Here is a 12,449-nt window from a genome sequence, read left to right as displayed (position 1 = left end):
TACGGGATGAATTTTCATGTGAGATGGCAGCTCCAATTTCATGGCGACAGGATTGATTATGGACTTTATAGTATAGGGGCCCAGGTATCTTGGGCGGAAAGCTCTTGGCCCCTTCAGGGGAATATATTTGGATGCTAACAACACCTTTTCTCCAATCTGGTAGGCGGGAGCTTCCTTCCGATGTCGATCAGCAAACAGTTTTTGTCTTTCCTTAGCCTTGCTCAGATGCTCTGTCGCCTCCTTAAGAACCTGAGTGATGGTTTTATGCAAGTTTTTTATGGCTGGCATTTCCAGGGTATCAGGTGGATCAAATACTGATGTCCTTGGATGTCTTCCGTGCACAGTGTAGAATGGAGTTTGCCCTGTGCTTGTGTGAACTGAGTTGTTGTATGCATACTCAGCTATCCAGAGTATATTTTTCCAAGAATCCCCAGACTGTTGCAACATACAACTGAGATATTGCTTCAAAGTTTGGTTGGTTCATTCAGTTTGCCCATCAGTTTGAGGGTGATGGCTTGTGGCAATCTAACAACACTTTCTCCAAAAGGCAGAAACAAATTGAGTTCCGCGATCAGATACTAATATTGATGGAAATCCATGCAATCGAACAAATTGCTCTAGGAACACAGAAGCAAGAGTTGACGCAGTTGGGAGTCCCTTCAGAGGGATGAAATGGGCCATTTTGGAGAATAAATCCACAACGACTAATAGGGTGTTGTATCCATTGCAGGGTGGAAGATCTGTGATGAAGTACATGGACAGGGTATGCCAAGGTGCTGGTGGTACAGTTAGGGGATGTAGTAAGCTAGCAGGGTTCTTTTTCAGAGACTTGTGTTGTGCACAGACACTGCAGGTTTCAATAAATTGGGCAATGTCTTTTTCGCCAGGTTGGCCACCAGTAGTTTTGTTTTACCTTAGCCTGAGTTTTGGCTATTCCTGGGTGTCCTTCCACTAATGAATCGTGGTAATTTGTGATGATTTGCTTTTGCAGTTCTTTGTCTTGGACATATAATCGTCCTTGGAAATACAGTAGATTGTCTTTGATGGTGTAGTGGTCACCTTTTAACAGCCATTCCTGTTGTGTTGATTGATCCATCAGGGATTGCAAACTGGTTCTTTGGTCATCCACACACGTGGTGGCAGCTATTCTGGTTTGAATCCTTTCCTCAGGAATTATGGCCACGGGGTTGGATGCTGTAAAAGCCTCTTTTTCTTCACACATGCATGACAGAGCGTCTGCTTTCCCATTGCGTACTCCAGGTCTATAAGTGATAATAAAATCGTATTCCGTGAAAAAGAGAGCCCAACAAAGTTGACGCGAGGATTGTGCTTTGGCGGTTTTCAAGTATTGCAAGTTACGGTGGTCTGTGATGACAGTGACCGTATGTCTCGCCCCAAGAAGGTAATGTCTCCAGGCCTTGAATGCTGCTTTAATCGCCAGTAATTCCTTATCTGTGATTACGTAGTTCAACTCGGGGGCTGAAAATTTGCGGGACCATAATGCGACGGGTGTAGTTGTCCTGTTTCAGGGTCTTGTTGTGACAATACTGCTCCCATGGCTATTTTTGAAGCATCTGTCTCAACTATGTAAGGTAGGTCTGGTCGTGGGTGTCGAAGGACTGGTGCTGTAGTGAATGCTAGTTTCAACTTCTGGAAGGCTTCTTCAGCTTCTGTCAACCAATGGAACTTTTGATTTTTCTTTAACAAGGAGGTAATTGGATGTACAATTTGTGAAAACCCAGGTATAAACCGACGATAAAAGTTGACAAATCCGAGCACGCTTTGCATTCCTTTCGTGGATGTTGGTGAGGGCCATTGGAGGATTGCATTCACCTTTCGTGTATCCATATGTACGCCTTGTGGTGTGAGCATGAAACCGAGAAACTCAACCTCGGCTACATGGAAAAAACATTTTCCAACTTGGCATACAATTGGTGTTGTCGAAGCTTCTCTAAGACTGCCCGGACATGGCCTACATGTTCTTCCATGGAATTTGAGTAGATAAGAATGTCATCAATGTAAACAAGAGCGCAAACGTCCAGTAGTTCACGGAGTACATCATTCATAAAGAACTGGAACGCCGCGGTGGCATTGCATAGCCCGACGGGTATGACCTGGTGTTCAAAGAGGCCCTACTTCGTGCGGAAGGCCGTTTTCCACTCGTCTCCCTCTTTTACTCTTACAAGATGGTATGCTCCTCTTAAATCCAGTTTTGTGTAGATTTGAGCATTTTTCACTTGGTCCAGGAGCTCTGGTATAAGTGGTAAAGCATATCTATTTTTTACTGTGATCTGATTGATGGCTCTATAGTCGATGCAAGTTCTTAAGTCCCCCTCCTTTTTAGTGCTATGTCCATAATAAAAGCTTTTTGGTGTTAAATGGATGTTCTTTTTTTACTTTTGTTCATGAGCCTGGTGCCAAAGGTACCAGGATAGTGGCCACCCAGGTCTCCTGTGCATGCAACACCTGCCTGCCTGTGCCCCTGACTTCATGACCATGGCAGTGCCCTGCTGTTCTTGAAAACACTGGAAATTGGTTATCTGGAACAACAAGATATAAGAAGAGTGCATTAAATACATGAAAAAAGATTTAAAAGGTTTCTAACTCAGAGTGGATAATTAATTGGGATCATTTTCCAACACAAAGAATATAAGAAAAAGGCTGTGAAGTCAAGTCCCTGAAGAAGGTCTAATATGGACCGAAATGCATTGGACTTAAATTAATCATTGCAGCAGGCCTACTACAAGATAGTCTTTACCAATAAAGACAATTATTATCTAGTCCACACAAAGTTATGAAGTATCTTTGAATAAAGAACACAAATACAAGATTTAATTTGGAGAAAAATGAATAATTGATAGTGGAATACCCCATGGGTCCTTCCAGTCGACTGGGATAACTAACTGAATCATTTGATGTCATCACTTCTCCCCCGGGGGGGAGAAACCCCTTCCTATGAGGCCAGGGAGGTGAGGCTGCTACTCGATAGTTCCCCTGGGGGTGGTATAATGAGGGAGGATCTCATGGGGAGGGACTCCCCCCTGGGGAGAAGGACGACCATCTAAGGTGTAGCCCTTATAGAAGGATCACACCCACACACACTCTAGCATCTTCTTCCTCTGCTAATCTCTTCGTATAGGCATATGTAATGCTATAAAGTGGACTACCTCAAGGTCCTGAAAAGTACTGAGATGAAGAACATCACCAGGAACATAGCTAACTCAAGTACTGGGACGAGGTGGGACACAGGAGCAATGAAGAACAATGCTAAGAGGGAACTGCAGCGGTATAGACTTCCGCTGAGGCATGGTCACACTTACGCAATGAAGACCAAAGAAGGACTGCCTGTAAGGGAGATGCAGTCAACCAGGATGAGAGACTGTAAAACCCGGGGAGCATCAAAGAGACGCGGATAAGGCTATGAGAGAGTCAAAATCTGCTTGCTCCTGGAGTCAAGAAGAAAACGGGACTCCATTTGACGGCATCCAGACTGTACCAGGAGGCTGGCAGATGGTTATGTGAATGCAAGAAGCAGCGTAAACAACATTACTCCAAGAGCAGGGCAGGAGATACACAAGACAAAGGAACTGAGATGCTGAGAAGCCTTCGCAAGACTCCGAGCAGAAGGACCCCAGGAAGAACTGGACGCGCATCCCGGGTGCAGACAATATAACGGGAGAGGCACAGGGAGCAACTGAAACTGATAAGATCTACATAGCCCAGTGGTTAGTTCTTCGGGTTCGAGATAGCATCAGTATTTCATTTTTTTTGTAATTAAAAAATCTTGCGGTCGTGCCAAAAGATGCCAGAGCCGGATCGGTCGTGCCTAACAGGCCACGCCAAACTGGCCCGTGCTAACTGGCTGCACTGAAAAGGGGTGCAACGGCGCAAGTGCTGGTCCTTCCTTACTTTCCAAGACCCTTTTATAAGTCCCCACTGTACTCACCAATCACATGGTTGGCCTCTGGTGGGCACAGGAGCCGCTGCAGGGACAGCCCCTCGTCTGCACCCTGGAAAGTGTCCACAAAGTCCGATACCTGATGAGGGAAGTCGTGAGGGCGAAAAAGGACAGTGAACACAGACAACTGGGCGACACAGGCCTATGCATATAACGGTGACGCAAGGGTTTCAATGCTGTGTGCTAAAAGACAGCACAAACAGGGCATGAATAAAATAAAGATAAAATAGGCACAATACAGCATCCAACCCACCTGTATGCAGGCAAAGCACACAGCGCACCAGTATTATTACTGCACTTGTGACAGGCATGCACATCTTCTTTGGAGTAAACACATTTTTGATTTGTACAGGTTATAAATCCAAAAATATACAACACAATGTATTCATGTAAACAAAAAAATAGACAGTTAAAAAACAACTGCTTAGGTGAACCTGGGTCCCCTATCTTCAAAATCCAGCACTTAGCCACCACACCAAACAAAGCTTATGACCAGAAGTGAAGCCAGGATTGTCTAACAAGTGGGGTCTGAAGTTAATGTACTTGGACCCACCACAGTACCATTTACATCTGTAAATGCCCACACAGTGGTGAGTGGGCATTTACAGATTTTGCATGGGCCTTGCCTGCTCAGGCCCTACCCTATGTACGCCTCTGTTTATGATTAAAATGAAGACAGGACGGATACTTGTGAATCTTCATACATATACATCATAGCAGATTAAGCAATCAAGTTGTGCACAACCAAACACCAAGCTTTGCTTGGGCTTGTGGCTAAGTGCCGGAACTTGAACAGTGACCCATTCCTGATACTGCCGTAATGTATTCAGTTTTTATTTTTTAAACTGCTGACTGCATACAAATTGTATTTAAAAAAATAAAAAATATATATACACACACTACAAAAAAAACTTTGTTGAGGGGGTGTTATGGTTAAGTTGCCCTAACAAAAACCTGTACACTTCACTAAAAAGAAAAACTTTCCACCCCCCCTTTATGCTTCAAATTAAAACCGAAAACCCCCTGAAATTCGACAGTTATGGTAAACTAAGCCCCTAACCCTGCCACCACCCCTGTGTACTGCTAACACTAACACCCAGACCATGAAAAATGTCATCTCAAATGTCAATGATGACATCAATGACGACATCACTTGTTTAGCCCCTTTCTTTTCCTTCCCTGCCATACATATATATGTACATTCAGTAAAACAATTTCACTAAAGTAATGTTATACTTCACATTGCAACGAAACACCACTGCACATTCCCCCATTATAGTAAGCGAAGCAACCATAACTCGCACCATCTACGTGCATTGCTACCACTAACAACCAGGACATCAAAGATGACATCACCAATATCATTGATGACATCACTCATGACATCACATGTGAAAATAATATTCCTAAAAAATCCCTACCTAGAAGGGGTTCTATCTATTATGTTGGTAACAAGATGTTATGGGTGATTGTGTAATGTTACACATGTAATACGTAGCTCACAAATCTAGACTTAATACACACTTGTGCTACAACAAACAATACATATGACGACGCAATGCATATAACTGAGCGGCACATACAGGGAAACTGAAGTAAGGTAGAAAGAACTAGCTGCATCCCACAGTTTATCTTCCTGTATATGAATTAATTGTGTGTTTGAGGCCTGCTATTGCCCCATGCATGTGCATCATGAGCTGCCACCGGACCCTAAGGAAAGTACTTTAAGAACACACGACAAGGGTAACGTTTTGCTACACTGCACCTTTTAAATTTTCATATTGTGCTGGTCAGTTAATAAAACCACCCAGGCCACATTTTTCCTGGGTGTTAGTGTTAGCAATGCACGTAGATGGTGCGAGTTATGGTTGCTTAGCTTACTATAATGGGGGAATGTGCAGTGGTGTTTCGTTGCAATGTGAAGTATAACATTCCTTTAGTGACATTTGTTTACTGAATGTACATATATATGTATGGCAGGGAAGGAAAAGAAAGTGGCTAAACAACTGATGTCGTCATTGATGTCATCATTGACATTAGAGATGACATTTTTCATTGTCTGGGTGTTAGTGTTAGCAGTGCACAGGGGTGGTGGCAGGGTTGGGGGCTTAGTTTACCATAACTGTCAAATTTCAGGGGTTTTTCGGTTTTAACTTGAAGCATAAAGGGGAGGTGGAAAGTTTTTTTTTTAGTGAAGTGTACAGGTTTTTGTTAGGGCAACTTACCCATAACGTCCCCTCAACAAAGTTTTTTTTGTAGTGAATTTCACTGGTTTTTGGGAGGGCAACTTAACCATAATGTCCCCTAAACAATGTTTTTTTTGTAGTGAATTTAACTGGTTTTTGGGAGGGCAACTTAACCATAACGTCCCCGTAACAAAGTTTATTTTGTAGGGAATTGCATATGCTTATGGAAGGTGGAAAAGCATGAAATTGTGGCAATGAAGGCATTCAGCAGAATATAAACTGTGATCATATGATTTTGATAGATATGTAGTATAATCTACGTACTTGACATACATTTAACATAGAACATGCAGAACCCCCTCCTTAATGATTTTGGAAAGGGACGGACTGAGCGCCTGTTTGCGGACGGGGTTGGACAGCAGCAACATTACCCAAAGAGGCGGGGGATAGCTGAAAATGTAGTATTGTCTTACACAAAAAATGTGCAACGTAGAAGAAGGATATAAAGATGTTATAAGTAGTAATAAGTACATATGGAAACCTGAAGTTAGGAAAAGAAACCACACATTTAATAACCATGTAGAATAAAGTGGATGGTATCATAAACAAGAAAGGATGCCTCCAGCGTAATCACTTCACAGAAACTCTGCAGCCTGGAACGACAGTGGACGGATGCAGTAGGACGAAGGGACATTACAGCAAAATAGTGAGTACAGGTGATGTTATTATATGGGTGATTTTTTTTGTGGTATGTAGTGCATAAATAGTAATTTCTTTTTGTTGTTTTGACTCATAAATGGCAAGTACTTTGGAGTGGCTGGAGGAGCATTTCCCACATGACGAAATGTCTCAAGACAGCGACAATAATGGTACAGAATGCTCTGCATATGCAAAATAGTGACCAGTATTTTAGAGGCATTCAACCTATGTATTTTTTATTTTAACAGGAAAGAAAAGAAGAAAGGACAGCAAACGAGACAGAAGAAGACAGGATAAAAAGGATAGAGCAGAAAATGGACCCATTGAACAACCATTTTCAAAATTTATGGGAGTTTGTGGAGGACTGTGTGAGAGGAAAAGTTTGTTATCATTGCCCCACCTGCACCTGCCCTGCTTCTCCATTTCCTAGTGAACCATCCTCAAACCTTGAACAGGAAAATGGACGTTTTGACGAAATATCCATCCCTTCTTCCCCTCACAAATCTTCTCCTCATAACCAGCCCGTGTTGAATCCTAATTCCCCCGTATTTGGTTCCGTGTCCGCTTCCCCCGCTATTTCTTTAGTTTGATTTGTGTGTGTGTTTGAAATGTTTTTGAGCAGTAGTTGTAGAGAAAGAGTGTGTGTAGAATTTGTTTTTTTAAAAAGACGTAAAATGTTTGCGAACAGCGCGCCTGTTCGACCTATCCGCAAGCAATGGAATGTGGGTGCTGTCTAATGTGAAGTAAGACGATGTGATGTGTGACTGCACCATCTTTTGAAAGTGTGCGTACATAAACAGAAAGGGGTGTCCAAAGGATATACTACGTTGGCGTACCGCTTGCAAACGAGATAATACATGGTCACAGAACACATAAGATGTTCGGAATGGGTGTAAATGAGTAAAAAGGGAGTGTGTGAAGGACAGTATAGCGTCTGTATTGGGTGCAGTCAAAATGGTGCCGTCCGTAGAACAGGCACGGTGGCCGGCAAGTTCGTAGGCAAACAAAATGGAGTTGTCCCAAGGACACTGAAACTGTCCGTACAGTGAACATAGCATGCGTGCACATGCGCAGTACAAACAAAGTATTGCGAACATCGCGCCAGTTCCTAAATGTCCATCTCACTTGTATCGCACTTTGAAGTAGTTTGAGAACCCGAACACTGTCCGTAGGACACTTGTGTGCATGCGCATGTTTGATTCTTTGCATTTGCTGTCCAGGGGACTTTCATTATGGGGGCGGATGTTTTGGGGACGTCATCTTGTGACCGCACCTACGCTGAGCGTGGGTACTAGTTTCCGCGGTTTGTGTGCTTCTGCAACAATAAAAATGAACTTGTAGACACAAGGCAAAGTATTGTGGAGTGTAAAAATGTAATTTCACACATCCCAAACAATAGGCCACATCAGGAGTTGCTGTGTAAAATTTGTGTACCGCTTTGTAGGGATGAAGACGGTCACGAGGCACACCCCTGCACCCCTACAAAAGGCCACACCCCCGAGTGCATCTTCATTGTCCTTCTAGCTATAGAAGATTGAGGTGCGTTGCCTTTACTGCTGTAGTGACCAAAAGGAAACTAATCGGTATGGCTTCCATGGCTGCTGTTGGGTTATTAGCCTATGCACCACCCCCAAACCCGCCACCATCACCACCTCACCAAAGGCCTGTAGAGAGATATATGGGTGAGGATGTAGAGATTGAGGAAGAAGAGGAGGAAGAGAATGAAGTGGAGGAACTCTGCACTAGGAGCACTCGGCGGCAGTCGTGGGTGTGGCGGTTGTTTTCCGTTTATGGGAACATACCAAAAGCACGTGCGAACCTGGTGAAGTGTAACCAGTGCGATGTGGTGTTGATTCGCGGGAGATTTGGAGCGTACAGTTTTGGTACGACAACCATGAAGCGACACCTCACTTCATTCCACACTGCGGACATTCGCAAGGTGGTGCCATGTGAAGAGCGTAGTCGTTTGAGTTCCTCCACAACATCCTCGGAATCCGATCCTCCCACCACAAGAGACACTCCTGTGGGGGAGCGCCTCCCTCCAGCTGCTTCACAAGCCATTCGCAATGCTGTGGACCCTTACCTTTCAAAGGTGACAGGAGTGTGCACGTATTGTGACGCAGTACTCTGCAGGGGGGAGAGTTTTCGAAGTGCTTTTGAGGCTGCAGTCACCGAGCACCAGAAGATTTGCTCCTTACCTAAATAAAGATCACCCTTAATATATGTCTGTTCAGTTGCCCTTTCTAATCCCCGTGGCTGGTGTCCCTTCCTTACCCTCCTTTCTCCTCTTCTCCTAGTGTGTCGAGTGCTGTTAATCAATGAACGTAAAAACAACAAAAATGACAGAAAAGGCTCTTTTCAGAACCGCCTTTCTCTGTGTAACAATAGAACTATGAAGTGAAGGACGTAGACCCCTGCGGAGTTCAGCAAAAGTTCACAGACAGTCGTAGAGGGGAAAAAGGAAGGGTGCAAGCGGAGCAAATGCAATAAAGTGTAAGCTGGGAGTAAGTGGCGGCTCTGAAAAGAGCCTTTTGGTGGTGTGTTGTGTGGGTCAAAAACAGTGGATTGGGGAAAACGGATTGTCAGATAGGCTAGTGTGATTGCAAAAGAGGGCGCAATGCATTTTGTAAATTGTGAAGAAACATCTGATTGCCAGCATATGTGAGGTGGACTCCATCTCTGCGGAAAATGAAACTGCTACGAAACAAAATGTTTTCATTGTGGAAAGAGGACATGCCAACATCTCTTAAAAAGGCACACACAGCCTTATTCACATTGCGTCTCATTTTCTCCATTTGTGGACCAAATTCAGAAGAACGGAATCATATTTGTCTTTGGGCAATATGGGAAAAAAGTATTTGACAATTTGGAAACATGTCCATGAGCTTCGCAAGTCCTTCCTTCATGGCAAATTATAAAGAAATTCCAGATACATGGCCTAAACTGTTTCCTCCACAATGAATGATTAGTATATCTGGAGGATGCTCTGTCTGTAAAGTAACACAAAGAGGTACCAGGTCCAGCCATCTCATGCCACGCATGCCGTGCCAGTGCACTCCTGCATGTGGAAATCCGAGATTTGAAGATAAACTGCAGCTTTCTGCATGCGCCTTCAACCAATGTATCCATGAGTCTCCCCCAATCCAGATAATCTGTTTTCGAGCATGGAAAGCCATGGCTGTGTGGTGTCCTGTGAGGGAGAAGACAGTCTTACTAAAGTCCGTCGATCAGAACACACTTACTGAACTTTATGGACCAATCCCTAGCTCCGCTCATTCTCATTTACATGCGGCTCCACCCTTCAATCCCCGGTGGTGATATCTGTTGGCTGCTAACTACCGCCATGTTCGCGGACATGTAAAGGATCAGAGCGTGATGACGGTACATTAAAGCACTATTCCCCTTTTTCCCCTTTAAGGTAGGCTCTGAAAAGAGCAGTTTTTTTGTTTTTTTTGGCCACATATCGTACAGACATGTGGTATTTTATGTATTTTTTTGTCCTTGCTTTACTCTTGCAAACATTACAGAACCTTCTCTAAAGCAAGCCTTATGTTCCAAAAGAACATCGCATTTCCCAAAGAGGATAGCGCAACACCATCTCCTTCAAAGTAATGCGCATTGCTTGGAGCAATGTTATCGTGGCTACAAAAAAACATACCAACTCGTAGCATGAATGCACGCATGCCGCGATTGATGATGCACCTCCTAATGCTTTGATCTGGACAGAAAACAGAAGTGTTGTTCCATTGTACTCTCGGGAGTAAAGCAGAAAAAATAACTTTCGATGTTGGGAAGATGGTCATGAGTGCTTCAACCAACTGTGCCAAATCTGCCAACAAAGTACGTGAAGTCAGGTATCCCAAGTGGCAAGCACTGTAGTGCAAAATTACCACATGAGGAGTGGTCATTCTACGCATGTCTCTGCAAACTTGCAGAATTGCTGCAGCACTGGCATCAGTGTCAGCGCTCCACACCACCTCCACTCCTCGCACATCGAAATAGTGTGCCACATGCCTACTTTTGGCATAGTGTTGTAAGCCTTGCACAAAAATGTCTCCAAGCAGCAAAACCCTGACCCTCTCCACCTCTGCCATTTTCAGTGTGCGCACCGTCTTTCGACACAAAAGAGTAATGTGAACATCTGATTGGCTGATGCCTACAGTCGTCTTTCCGTGCAGGATTTGCTGTAGAAACCCATATGTAACATGCCCTACCAGCGGACAAGCGGTGCCTACGTGCGGCACGCAACTCTTACCCAGTCCTTCCACCCTTTCTACAGCGGTACCAAAGTGAGTCCCTCATTGGACACAACTAAGCGGGCGCACAATCATCCACCAATCACATAGAACATCGGTAATTTTAACTCCGTCATCAACATTGCGCACTTCAAAATTACTGTCGATGATTCTTAAGGGAAATCGCATACCAATGCACAGCACCTACTTCACAAGCTACTGTGCAAGGATTGCAAATTTCTATGTACAGCTCCATGCATGTCCACATGGATCAGTTTAGAGTACAGGTATGTACATTTTATTCAGAGTTCATGTGGAAGCCTTATGATTTAAAATAGACAAAATAATGCCGGTAAATTTCCATAGGGAACACATAACAACGCTCCCCCTTTTAAAGTGCAAGATTGCCGATGTGTCATTAACAAATCGCACGACTGCTTACTGTATTCTGCATAGCCTGTACATATGTTACAAGCATGCCTATTTAGGCATAGCTCTCAACCATTTCTGTCTTAAAGGCGGGTGAAATCAGCCTATTGTTTTTGGCGGGTGAGACGCCCATTGGAATGAATGGCCGTGCAGGAGGCTTGGTGGGTGAGTCTGCCCTTTGCAAGGCGGGTGACACCCGCCAAAAGCGTGTGAGTTGAGAAGTATAATTTAGGGCAGACCTCAATTTTTTATGTGAAAATGTCGGAGTTCTGTACTCTGTACTGCCTACAATAATGCTACTTGCAATGTGATTAATGAGAATAGTAAGTGCTCCTGATTGTGGTGCTGACATGTCCTTTGGAGGGTCTCCCCATTTTTGGACATCGTGCTTTTCATTAACAAGTACAAAATGTTTGCCCATCTAGTACTCTACCCTATCGCTTACAAACCTCTCTCCTATGCATACTACACTTTGTAAAGAACAAGGCATTTGCAAACCCTTAAAAAATGTAGTTATTTTGAAGGACTTAAGTACCATATTGAAAGTAGTATGCAAAGACTGCACAGAGAGAAGTGAAATGTGCACGTGGACTGGGTTCAAATATGAAAGTTGAATCCTCTGATGAAAGAAGTACAAGTAAATTCTGCAGTATCACGACCGCTGCAAACACACAAAGTAATTGATATTGTTTTTTAAATTCACAGTGAAGACTACTCTCCTGAGAATCAACAGCATCTACACTGCAGACGACATATCCGAAGAAACCTGGTCATCTTGCACAAAAAAGTAAGTACAGTACAACCTTCATATTGTAACTACTCCTTAAAGAGGCTGCGTGGGTTATTTGTTTATTTTGGGCACCAAAGCAAGCATTCATTTGTAAACCATTCTACCTACAAATATCCATTTATTGAACAAAGAATAACAGGTGGAATGGCTGA

The 12,449-nt window shown here is 43.7% G+C and overlaps 1 protein-coding gene across 1 annotated transcript in view; it reads right to left on the bottom strand.

Moving 5' to 3' along the window:
• Positions 1 to 12,449, bottom strand: part of LOC138580751 (uncharacterized) — a 333,494-nt gene that overhangs the window by 180,648 nt on the left and 140,397 nt on the right. The window contains exon 7 of the mRNA XM_069651540.1: positions 3,947 to 4,037. Coding sequence (XP_069507641.1) covers positions 3,947 to 4,037 — 91 coding nt within the window. The remainder of the gene's footprint in view (positions 1 to 3,946; positions 4,038 to 12,449) is intronic.

This window comes from Ambystoma mexicanum, chromosome 3p, assembly GCF_040938575.1.
Source record: "Ambystoma mexicanum isolate Mex_15411 chromosome 3p, UKY_AmexF1_1, whole genome shotgun sequence".
In the NCBI taxonomy this organism is placed as follows: Eukaryota; Metazoa; Chordata; class Amphibia; order Caudata; family Ambystomatidae; genus Ambystoma; species Ambystoma mexicanum.
Note: the sequence above shows the minus strand (reverse complement) of the source record. Positions and strands in the feature narration are given on the sequence as shown.